Here is a 13,144-nt window from a genome sequence, read left to right as displayed (position 1 = left end):
CAGCTACTATATGATAATCTAGTACAATGAGGCTCCAAGATGGTTGGACTCTGGGCACTGCCACAATATAAAATAATAAATAATACATTGCAAATCTGCTAGGCGGAGGCAGGATGTAAAGCTGAACACCAGTAAAGAATAAATCACCTGGTGTGTTGCCCTGAGGTAAAGGCATATGGCAAGCACAGGGGGGTCTTGGTCCTGGACTGGAACTTCTAGGCTCTGCAATAATTCAAATAACAAATAAGACATCTACAGTGTTCCCCTACCAAACTAGGTCCATAGCCATGTGTTGAAATATTGCACAAAAGACAGACCATAATCTAATTTCAGAACCCATGATGGTATCTTCTCAAAGTAGCATGGATGAGCCATTAGAAATGTTAATTAACACTGCTAGCAAAACGGGGTTAAAGAATAAAGTTTCTGGAGATTCTCCAGTGAGCAAATCATTTCTCATTCTTGCCTTAGCAAAATTAAAAGACACTAGTAGAAGATGACAACACCCTCTGCACCTCTGGCGGGTTGTGGGGTGGAGTAGGGATGGAGCAGCCGCTGCATTCCCAGGTGCAAGGATTGCAGTTCTGCACAATCCTTTTGCAGGTCACACAAGGAGGGTACAAGGGCTTTTTACATCCTCTGCACTGCTGTAAATGGAAGGGCCAGGGCCACACTTAGCTGCAGAAATATGGGGAAGGTCCAAAGCATAGTACTTAATGCATCAGGACAACAATATTTTAGTAGAAGTTCCTAACAGCAACCTGCTTCTTAAAGTTAAGAAGGAAGTTACCAGATCTGAGAACAGCTTTCCCGTGTCCAAACTTGTCTCATTAACTTTACAACTCCAGTACACAGAATGTAGCTCCAAAAAGCTGGTAGTTATTTACCATATCACAAAAGACATAAATAGGGAGATTTCTCAGTACCACAGAGCATGTTGTTCTGTCTTCAATTAGGGCCTTTTTAGGCCTGGCCCATGTCATCTTTTGGAGGTTTAATTCCTTGGATTTTTGTAAGCAATCTGTCATTACATCTTCTTAGGACATCCACTGCCCCAGACAAGCAAATCACAAGAGCACAACTCAGTATATAGTCCTGCCTGATACACCCTAGCTATTCACATTCCCCAGTCCAAAATTGTTTGTGCTATTTATAGCACGGCTCCTACACACACAACATCAATGCTGTTTTGCATGCAAGGAGGTGTAACAACATTACATTGCTCTGTATTATCACTCTTAACTCAGCAGCTGACAGTTTACATATCTGCAGACACAGACTTAGGAAGATATTAAAAGGTATATTGTACCTATAGCCAGTTCATTGATTATAGTATATCAAGTTCTGGACCAGATTCTGATCTTGTTTATGTCTGTGTTAACCTGGAGTAAGTTCATTGGTTTCAGGGCATTTACTCCATATTTACAATGTAAACAAGATCAAAATCTGATCCTATGTCTTTTTTGGTTCTGTGTTAAGATAAATTATCAAGTGATATTGGCAATTACTTTTGTGGTCACTTGACCTTTACCCTTGATGTGCATTAAGAAGTTAGATGGTGGTGAGCATATTGTACTGTGAATGCCAGGGTACATGTTTTTTTTTTTCTTTTCTCTCATTCTCTAGTATAGTACCAGAATGGATTCTGATTGGCTTGAATACAATTACTAATAATTTTCCATATACATCTTCAAACCTGCTCCTATCAACATCAACAGCAAAAATCCCATTGGATTAGATCACTGATTCTCAATCATCCTGCAAGATAGGCAAGGAAATATTATATTCATGTTTTTATTGGGGAAACAGACACAGAGAAGCTAAGTGCAACATTTTTACAAGATGTCATAAACTGGATATCAGCATTGGAGCCGCCCCAAATGAGTACAATTTTTGAAGATTTGGACCTAAGTGGCTTCCCTAAGGCTTCCCAAGTAAGTGGCAGAGTCAAGATTAAAACTAAAGTCCCTTGCTCACAGCCATAGATCAAGTCATTGTAAGACGCTGCCTTTCTTTTATGAAACAAGCTCAGAGAACTCCTCGGTTCTTGTTTGGTCTGAGTTTCTATAAGATTGCTTTGGCGTAGTGATTTTTTTTCTCTTAGTATTTATGGGCAAACTCTTCTCAAGATGATTTTTGATTCGTGTAAGATCTGCTGCTGCCACAATAAATAAAACTATGGATAGCTTAGTATTTAGTTGGTGTACGTATGACCTAAAGTCCTGGTTTTAACATTTATATAACTGTGTCGTTTGATGCATTTCTGTTACAGTACAAAGTAACACATGAAACACTGCCAAGAGAGAAAAAAAAGTGGAAGAAACTACTCAGCACTTTCTTGGCATACTGCCTTGAGAAACGCAACCACAATTTCACTGATACAAGCCAAACCAGCTCAGGCGGATACAACCATCTTTCCCTCTCTGAATAGGCCTTTTTTTTTTAATTAACATCTTTGCAAACGTCAACCATGTTACAGTATCTCTATGTTTCTAGCCCGCATCTTTATACTTTACAAAATTCACGTAGGACCAACTTGGCATCCTGAATGTTTAACAAATTATTCTACATGGGCTAAAACGTGTCATGTCCAGGTGATGGTAACCTGCAATTTTTGTGTTTATTTTTTTTTTAACTTCAAGGTCTAACCATGGTATTTTCCATTTAGATTTAATGCTAATTCATAGAATATTCATAGAATATCAGGGTTGGAAGGGACCTCAGGAGATCATCTAGTCCAACCCCCTGCTCAAAGCAGGACCAATCCCCAATTTTTGCCCCAGATCCCTAAATGGCCCCCTCAAAGATTGAACTCACAACCCTGGGTTTGGCCTTAAGGTTCTTTCCTGAATTGAAATATAATCTCTTGTACATAATAAAACAATGAGAGATCATTTTGTATATTTGTGACACTGATGCGAATATCAAATTTATTTGCATCCTTAAGACTCAGAAATGCTTTGTTGACACTTTAGTGTCTTGCCAAACCTTAATGTCGACTTCCTACTTCTGGAGAACTGAGTCAATATTCGCAAAAAGAAAAGGAGTACTTGTTGCACCTTAGAGACTAACCAATTTATTTGAGCATAAGCTTTTGTGAAGAGAGCTGTAGCTCACGAAAGCTTATGCTCAAATAAATTGGTTAGTCTCTAAGGTGCCACAAGTACTCCTGTTCTTTTTGTGAATACGGACTAACACGGCTGCTACTCTGAAATGAGTCAATATTGTCAATCAGATGATCAATGGACAATCACTGGCACTCATCTACCTCTTTAAATCACAACCTGTCCAGTCTAATCCCAAGGCCAATTCAACAGCCATACAACTGTATGTATGCTGGAGTTTAAAATGGCCAATGTGGAATTGTTCTCATTGTGTTTTATTAACTCCAAACCAAACTAAGTACTCAGAGAACATTGATTGCTTCTTCCTAAAGTTATATCCTATGCATGTTTTCATGCGTACTTTGTATAATATAATTTTCTTGAAAATGAAATATATTTATATAAGGATCTGCAGAAGACAATATTACCTAAAGAGAATTGTATGGCATTGGAGCTATGCAAGTTTACACCAAATGAAGACTGTCCTTTGAGTATTAGTCAAGAAGAAGGAAAAAACTCCATGCACACACTCAACCTATTTCATTTTAAAAGAACATTCACCAATACATGCCTTACTAAGACATAATTATATGCATTCAAACCTTTGGGTTAATGTGACAAGGGAGACAACAGTCCATGTACGTGTGCAATATCTTACATTCAATTTTATACCCATAGTAATATTGAATATATCCTGTATGTGCCCTTCAGCTACTATTTCACAGAAAATGAAGCTACAGTCACTTAAAAATTCTGTCACATAAAATGGTTTGCGATTTATTTGCAATTTTGTATCTTCTGTCACGTCATCTATAGGTTACCAAAATGATGAATTATAGAAATATAGCCTGCAGTGAAATGAAAATTTAAACTTGTGTGTTCGCATGTATAATGTCCAAAAGTTTATCTGAAAACATTAGAACATAAGAACAGCCACACTGGTTCAGACCAAAGGTCCATCTATCCCAGATTCCTGTCTTCTGACAGTGGCTAATGCCAGGTGCCCCAGAGGGAATGAACAGAACAGGTAATCATCAAGTGATCCATCCCCTGTTGCCCATTCCCAGCTTCTGGCAAAAACTTACAATGTTTAAGAAAGTTTTAGAAAAAAAGGACTACTATACTTGATAAAGTCACCTTTCAGTGTCTCATGCCAGAAATCCATAGTGTTTCATTACTGAATTAATCTTCATATTAGAAATAGATTCTCTCAATACATATATCCATTCAGTTACATTCAAGTTTATTAGGTTCAATCCACTAAATCAGAATTTGTTTTTTTAACACTGCATGTACTTGTATTTAATGGATACTCTTGTATTTATCAAGTACAAGAGGCACAAGGCAGAAAGGAATCTGTCTCTTTTAATTACCCTAGTCTATACAAAAGTAGTCCTACCATTGAGTTTTTAATTGTTCGGAATGTCTCTTAAATTAAGTATCAAACTAATATCCATGTAATCCCACAAAATGAGAAAAAGTATGCTGAACCTGCTATTGACTATAGCTATTTTTGCCATGACTCAAAATTTCATATACACAAATTTTGCATTGAAAATTTTGCATTGAAATTTGCATTGCAAATTTTGCATTGAAATTTTGCATTGCAAATTTCATATACACAAATTTTGCATTGAAATTTTGCATTGGTTCATCTGCATCATTTGTATTAATCCTTATTTGGCTGAATATTTTAATCTTACTTATACAGTGACTAACAAACACATTCCTAATATTATAAATAGGAACTGCTTAGAGACTATAGTTGAATACATTAAATCAGTCAGTTTCCTAGTTAACATATTTCCATCCCTTTTATGTACAAACCTATTGCATTCAGTAAGCAGATTGCAAATTCATGGCCTTATAAAAACATTGTGCTGATTTCATGTTCTGACAATAGAAATTGTCTAAAATCTCTGTTTCCTCTAAAGGACCCTCCCTAGCTGGTACTTTCCAGGTGCAAAGCAATCTGAATCAGAGGTGAACACCATGTCAAATTCCACTCATCTGTCAATGTACTGGATTATTTCTTGAGAGACTGAAATTGGCTGCCTGGGATCAGAACACCATCAATCTTACTCATGCAGGGTGCGGAGTAGCTGCCTGAGAAAGGCTCGCAAGAGGAAACTCTCTGAGGTTCCTAAGCAGGTGATGAGGCAGCTGTAAAACCTTCACTATATCTGTATCACAGCTCTGAGTGAAAGATTTGTCATTTTCCACATTTCCCCAATACTTGGTATGCATTCAGTGTCTGACTGTTCTTGCTTCATAAAAGAAGTGATTTTTCAAGCTTAGGCAAATGTGGCAAAGCTCTGGATCTGCCAGGCTCTCATTTTTTCTCATAATGTCGCTTGTTTCAACAGACTTTACAAAATGAGATTACATTTTCCTTTTACCTATTTATGCAAGTAGTTTGTTTGTTTGTTTGTTTAGCCAGGGGACAGTCTCAGATCACCAATGGTGATTTCGGGGCATTTCTTTTAATGGGCATTTCTCTGTGTATTCCAAAAAAGAACATCCAAAACGGGATGTATTCTCTAACTTCAAAATGCCGGTACTAAAGCCAATACAAAACACATAATAGTTGTTCATTAGATAAAGCCTGTGAGTCAAATTTTTAGAACCATTCCTCTCCAGGCTATGATTATATTTATTTTATATTATGTTATTGAGAGAGAAGACACGAAGATACCCCCAAAACACCCTATCACTTTTGGGCAGCGAAAACAATTGGAAAAAAAACTTTTCAGCACATTAGACCCGCTAAAGATTAAGGGCAATTTTTTTCAAATGTGCCTAAGTGATTTAGGAGGCTAAGCCCTATCACTTTTGAAAATGTTAGCCTTATTCTAATTCTGCTTTGATCTACCTGCTTCTACAAATTAAATAATGTGTAATTACCAGCTAATATTCTCTGTTTCATCTCTAATTCTCTTGGGAAGAACTTTCACTCCTTTCCTTGGGTTCAGAGTATGTGAAATTACAACACAAGGCTCTCTCATTTCTAACTTATTGGTAATAATGAGCTTTAATATGCCATTTCTTCAACATTTTTCACATGATACATGATTCACAAAGTAATTACAGCTGAAAATTAACACCAACAATTTCTGTTTGAAGAATGTCAAAGTAATGAAAATATTTATACACAGTCTCCATTCCACACACAAAGAAACTAAAACCTGCTCTCAGCAACACTCATCTAACCCCACTGAAACCCAGGCCTGAATTCTACTCAGAGTTGCACCTTTGCAAACTCATGGCTTGCCATCAGTAAGATTAAAACTTCTAGGCCAAATTCTGCTCTCATATAGACCCATCCCATCCCACTGACCTCAGGAAGAGTGAAAAGGCTCAACTATTATCAGAGTTTCACTCATATCATTGTAAGCGTACAATTTGTGCCCAGATTGACATAGGTACAGCAAATAAAGTTACACAAAGCTCTGCCACCAGGATTTCTTCTGGGGAACAAAACTTACTCTGTTATTACACAGGAAAAAAAATAAAGAGAACAGAGAAATTAAATTCTTATCTAAAATAGGCTTTCAGTGATCAGCCTCCTGAGTTGAGAAGCTGTTAGAAAAAGATGCTAACAGGAGGCATATTCCAATACCAAACAGCCATACATTAGGCTGATCAGAAAGATTCTCTGAGATACATAGACAAACAACTCATAAATGTTCAATAACAAACTGGGATGTTTATGTTTATTCAACCATTTATCAAGGCAGACAAGTGCACGGATAGAGTGCCTGTCATCTTACAACATCCTGTAGCTGATTGGTCCTACCTGGTCTGTGCAGGTGATGCTGCTGGAAAGTGTGATGAAGAGACCCCTGACAGAGCAGCATTGCACATGCACTTATCCACAAATACAGGACCCAAGACATTGTAGAGACCATCGCCATTCTCTAAATGAAATATTAGACAGGCGTTAGTACATATAGCCTGAGAGCACACACAGTATTTAGCAGTGATTACAACTGTATTTTTACCTTTACAGTATCTTTGTTTCTTTCTTCCCTCCCTCTTCTCCCCCTCCCCTTGCAGGCTGCAATGGTTATATGACAAAGGTCATGTCAAAAACACGAAAAGTTGAGGTAAAGAGATGTCAGCATGGGAGACTTGGTAACTTTTATAATTCAGTGGCACAAATGAAACTATAATGATCCAAGTACTTGAAGAAAAACAACATAAATAGAAGCTAGGGAAATATTCCCACTCTGTGCTGCAATTTGATTTACCAGTTGGGGGGGGAGGGAATTACAATAGTATCCCCCCAAAAATGAGCTCCTCAGACAGTATCAAAACTATTTTAAATACATTACAGATAGTCATACAACATTATCAGATATCTGAGATGCATTTTAAGCATCCTCCAGCCCCAAGGCTGCAAGGCAAATACCTACCCAGTAGGTAACAGATTATTGTTTTTGACTTCTGTGCACATTAATTTTTAATTGCAATGAATGCTGTCTGCTAAACAAAGTAATTGTTTCTCAGAATTGTGTTCTAATCCCCAGATAAAAATCAGCTTCCTTTTGTTTGGCCTATGCTCATAAAGAACAATAGTAAGGGCAGACTGAATTTTATATGTAACAAATAGGAGGTTTGATCTTTTCAAAGGGTAGAGTGTGTCAAAATTTAAAGACAAACTCTTGCTGAAAAGGAATGGTGTACTTCTTTCTCTGTCTCCCAATGCTGGCACACTTGACTACTTGAAATATTATATGTGGGTAGATATTTCCATCCATTTATTATTATACTAATTGGTTAAATTTTCTCAGACTTTGTGACTTTAATAGCTCCTTCTCAATACCTGCAAGGATTGTAGGATTTGCAAGGCTCAGCTATGCTACATATCATCCAGTTCCTTTAATAACACCTTCTGCTGCATTTCATATTGCCAAATTAATCAAACTTCAGACATTCTCCTTATTCAGCCAATGACATGATGCCACTTTCTATCTAATAATCCAATCAGCAGAACATCATGTTCACTGAGGATGGAAGACTTTAAAGCTAAAAATCTTTTCTTAACCCTGAACATTCTATGCATTTAGGAAAGATCGAGCCGACCAATGTAAAATCCAAAAAATGACCTATCAGCACAATTTCTTTACTGGGGAAATACACACTATTAAAAATCATAGCGATGCTTATGTGTCAATAAAATATATGCACAGATTATTTTTGTTATTTTAATAAATAAGCATGGTCTTTGAGGATTGTTTTAAAGATTAATGGAAGAAAATCCCGCAAATAAACTGACAAGTATAATTAACTGCAAAATAGCAAAACATTATTTTCCTCAACACAAGGCTATTTGTTTCCCTGTTCTGTGTATCTGATGCACTATTCAGCATATAATTAGTTTTCCTTCCTACTGTTTACTTTTGTATACTTTTCCTCCTTTGTTTTTGGACTGAGTAATAGTGTAACATGGATTCTACCCCCTCCAAACAGATAGCTCACAATAGACCTCCCATGTCTTCAGAAATTAATGCTTTTTTTAGTCATTTCTGGTGCTCCCATGCTTTCATACAATGACATAAAAGGGAAAGGTGACTCTAACATGCATTGATATTTCAGGCATAAAGTGCTCTTATTTAACCTGAACTTTAACATCCTAGCCAAACCATGAAGCAAAGCCAAACTTCTACAATCACCCAATAGCTCCTATTTCTTTTTTTAAAATGTGTCCAGGTATCATATTCTTAACCACACTGAACAGATGACTTTGAAACCCCCCCACCCCCACCCCATGTTTTCACTCTTAGTCTGCTACATCTTTTCCATCCTTCCTCAAACTACATTATTTTAATTAACTTTATTCAAAGCCCCAACATTCCTTCCTTACTAGCATTTCATTTCTTCATGTACTTGTTAGTCAGCTCACTACAACTGCTGTCGAACACACTGTTTTTATGCAAAGAGAGCCTCTTGCTAATATTTATATATACACACACACACACACAATAGTGAGTATTCCTCCAGTTATTGTTAGATGAGTTCAAGATCTGCTTTCTGAATCTTAAATCCTAAAGAAGCTCCTTACCTGAGTAATCCAGCCAAGAGCAGAGTACTCTATTAGTGTTCATTGGAAAGATCTAACACTTTTTAAAATCCATCTGTACCACAATAAGGAATTTTAAATAGCTTCCCAATAATCTTCTTTATCAGGATTAAAAAAAAAAATTCTCTTTTTCGTCACCAATCCTATTCCCAGAGTAAAGGAGACATCTGAGCTCTCAGACTGTGTTGTCAGAAAAGTGGCTAAGGTTTGAGGGGTGGAAACCTTGTCATTTTCACCTTTAAATCATCTCCTAACGTCACCTTCTGTTTGATGAGACCTTTGAAGTGATCTTGAGATAATTTGCAGCTTCCAGTGTACTTAAAGATGAGGATCAGTTTATGTTTAATGACAGAGCAGCCTCACTACAGTGCATTCAATGCAGAGTAAAGCAGCTGTATGTACAAAGCAGGATTGCTATACAATGCTGTAAGTACCGGTAGTCTATTTCAATACATCCCTGCTCTGTAAAGTATCACATGTCTTAAAGTGACATTACCTCTATTACAAGCTACAATGAATTGCTATACCAGCCCACGATCTATTAACAACTGGAGTAACATTTAAATGCCAGCACATCTGATATTTTTTACATTATATATATATATATATGCATATACATATATATGCCCTCCTTGTGGTGAAAAGGAGTTTTTCTTTATATATATATATATATATATAAATATATATATATATATATATATATATATATATATATATATATATATATATATATATATAAAGAAAAACTCCTTTTCACCACAAGGAGGGCATATTGAAAAGAAAAGAAAGGGCAGAAAAGTGTGACACAAGAGGACTACCAGTGGATGTGGAAAGACAAAACACTTTACTTGCAGTAGCCAATGGAAAATTAGAGACTCTTTAATTGCATTTACTGACCCTTTACTCTCAGGGCTCATTCTTCCATAGATTTGCTAGAAACAATCCGTAAAGTCAGTCCACAGATTTAAGGGAGTCTATTTAATTTCACAAGTTAGAAAGCAACATATATTTGTGATAATGTCTTTTTGCGGGTGGGGGGAAATACAAAGGGAGGACGGAAAGGTGAAGAGTCCTATACACTTGGATAAGCTTTCCAAAAGCTTGTCCCAATACTAAGTAAAATAATCTCTTCTAACCCCCAATCATTTTTGAAGGTATCTCAGGATGCAATGGACAAAGAGTACCCTCCTTCAACATCCTACCAAATGCTTAAGCTTTGACATGACAAATTATTTATTACAGTCATTTATTTATTGCCCACATCTTAAGTGGCTGTTTACAGGAATGTACTGGTTTTTCCCGTCTTGAGCTATATGTAATTATTTTTTAAACAGCATTTTATATACTCACTACACCACTAAATACTACTTTGATAACATTAAGGCTCTGACTTAAGCCTACAAAAAAACCAAGTATATTGGAAGTTAAAGCTGAAACCTTCACTTTAAGTGCACAGTGCCTAAGTAAGACAATACATACAATAATATGTAAGAACACCTTCTTTGTAACACGATGTGTTTTAATAATTTCTGGCACAAAAAGATCCTACTTTCATTGCTTGCCAAATGCATACACAAAACAATAATAATAATTACCTGTACTATCAAAACACTTCCTTTCCAAACACTCAGAGTGCACCGCTTTCCTGGAGAGTCTTATTAAGAAGGTGCTTTGTGATTACTTGACTGATTTTAATGCCTCCTTTGGAGCCATTATATTTTATTGTGTAATACATATTAAGAGTCTGGCCAGACAGACTGACAGAGCCATTACATTGATCTGTGACACAATGTGTCATAACTGCTCTTTGTTACAGCCCCGATATAATAATGCAACAGGGGCGTGACTTGAACTGACAAAGAAGGGAATTCAAGAGTTTATATTTTCAGTGCTATCCTGAATTCACCACAATGTGGGTCACTGTTGCAGAACATACAGCTGAGCTATGCTTAGTACAAAACCCAGAATGGGAGAGGACAAACTTGTATTATGACAACGTTGTGGTTCCACAACTCCAGGACTCTGTGGGGACTGGCTTAGCCTCCTTAGGACTGCTCTAATTTACACTCAACTGCCTACAGCCCAGAGGGCCGTCTGGCAGCCAGAAATAATAGAAATGCAGAGCTGTTGCAGGCATATTCTTTTCCTGTAGCTGCTTGCACCCCATGGCAGAGACTGTGAGTGGACTGACACACTGAGGGAATCCCCAGGTGGCCAGATTGATTAGGTCTATGACCCCTTTGCATTAGTAGGGCCAAGACCCATGTTATTGCTTTGAGACCCTAAACATGCTCTAGGCATAATAGGGTGAGTAAATATTAACTCTGAGCTGGAGTTTCTCCAGCCCTTAATGTCATTAGCAAGTTGGTTTAATATTAAATTTCCTTTGTTGTTTCGCAGTGTGTTGGGTCAAATTCAATAGCGATGGAAACACTGGTGTAAGGGGTAAGGGTAGGGTAGTGTGCACCAGTTTGGCATTGAGCAGTGTACAAAATAAGTGTTACTTGCACAGCATTAGATGACTCAGCTGTTCAAAAACCATGAGGCAGGCCATCACAAATCATCAGATAGGCTTAAAAAAAGTTTAATGGGTTATTATGTTTGCCTATGTTTTCCAGTTACCAGTGCTCTGCTGCCATTAGGGCTAAAAACATATTTTCTAAGAAAAGAAAGCCGAGAGTCTCACATCACAACATGACTCCAGAAACTGGGGCTTTAAGAATACCAAATATCATGAGGCTCATGATGAGTTGTCAAGGCTGCTTATAAAGATGTGTGGCAGGAAAATAGCTGCCAGGAACATATAAGAAATCAGCCCTTTTCTTCCATCTCTTATACCTTCCTGGTAGTTGTTTTTCCTGCTACAATTCCTGTAGTGACCCACTTCTGCTTAAAAATTAAGCTACATGGTTCACCTACAGAATGCTGGGTCAGTGCAAGTTTCACGAGTTTTACCACTTACATCCATGGTACACCTGAGCCCGTCATTTACACTCCCACTAAATTTGGCCCTGAATTTTCCCAAGGACTCATTTATTATTTTTAGACAAACTTTTTTTAAAAAATAAATAGGAGTCCTCTTGTTTGGCAATATAGTGGCAATATTCACTGCAACGGACACAGAACCATTACGTTTGTTTGTTTTTCAGTGAGAAGCTAATTCTGAATATTCACGCTTTTAAAGGTCTGTGGTGTCTTTTAGAGGTTTTCAGTAAAGGTATGTAATACTGTGCAGCTGTTCATCCTGATTTCCAGTTTAACGATGTTATTTCCCAGGACTTTCCTTAGGGTTTTAATAAAGCTGGCAGTGGCTCAGTGACAGGGGTCTCTCACTCCTATAACTGTCCTCACCCATTTACTCAGCTCCTGGGCGGGGTTTGGGGACCCAGGAGCATGTGCATGAAGACATTGCATGCAGTGGAAAAGAGGGAGGTATGTGGGAGCTACAAGAAGACAGGGGCATGGGGAGGTCAGGAAGGGTGGAGCGTCTCTGGGGAAAGCTGGTGGGGAAGGAGGTGTTTAGAGAGCGTGGGGGGGTTAAAGTCCTCTGCGGGACTGTGTGGAGCAGCTGCTGTTGTTATTTAAGGGTGCTGGGTGTAGCTGGAAAGTTCAAAAGGTCACCCCTAATGCAGGGCTCTCCTGCCAGCTATAGCTTTAGTTTGGGTGCCCATCGGCAGACGTAAGGAACCTGTTTAGCACAAGCTCTTCCCTGCCACAGTGTGTGAGCAATACAGGGCAGGCGGTGTTTGGGGGAGCCAAAGGGGAGACATGGGAGAAGCGATACTGGGAGAAGGGGAGCTGCAGGGGTGCCTGGAAGAGTGTTTGAACTGCCAGGAGAAGGGGTTCAGGAGGGAATTCCCAGAAAGGAGATCCTCTGGAGGCAGGAAGGGGTTGGGGGGTAAATAATCAGGCCACACACCTTAGCAGGGTAGGAGTGGGCAGATCAGTACAAGGTACA

General features: G+C 38.0%; 1 protein-coding gene across 2 annotated transcripts in view; it reads right to left on the bottom strand.

Annotated features, from left to right (window-relative positions):
* Positions 1 to 9,632, bottom strand: part of TAFA1 (TAFA chemokine like family member 1) — a 345,463-nt gene extending 335,831 nt beyond the window's left edge. The window contains exons 1-2 of one of the 2 annotated variants that reach the window (XM_075130226.1): positions 9,169 to 9,632; positions 6,901 to 7,021 (exon numbers count right to left, since the gene is read on the bottom strand). In XM_075130226.1, the coding sequence (XP_074986327.1) occupies positions 6,901 to 7,018 (118 nt within the window). In that variant the 5' untranslated portion in view covers positions 7,019 to 7,021; positions 9,169 to 9,632. The remainder of the gene's footprint in view (positions 1 to 6,900; positions 7,022 to 9,168) is intronic. The other variant, XM_048858457.2, reaches the window with a different exon arrangement.
* Positions 9,633 to 13,144: the final 3,512 nt, after the last annotated feature.

The sequence above is a fragment of the Caretta caretta genome, chromosome 7 (assembly GCF_965140235.1).
Source record: "Caretta caretta isolate rCarCar2 chromosome 7, rCarCar1.hap1, whole genome shotgun sequence".
Taxonomy (NCBI): Eukaryota; Metazoa; Chordata; order Testudines; family Cheloniidae; genus Caretta; species Caretta caretta.
The sequence above is the reverse complement of the archived record's forward strand: the minus strand, read 5'-3'. Positions and strand labels throughout refer to the sequence as shown.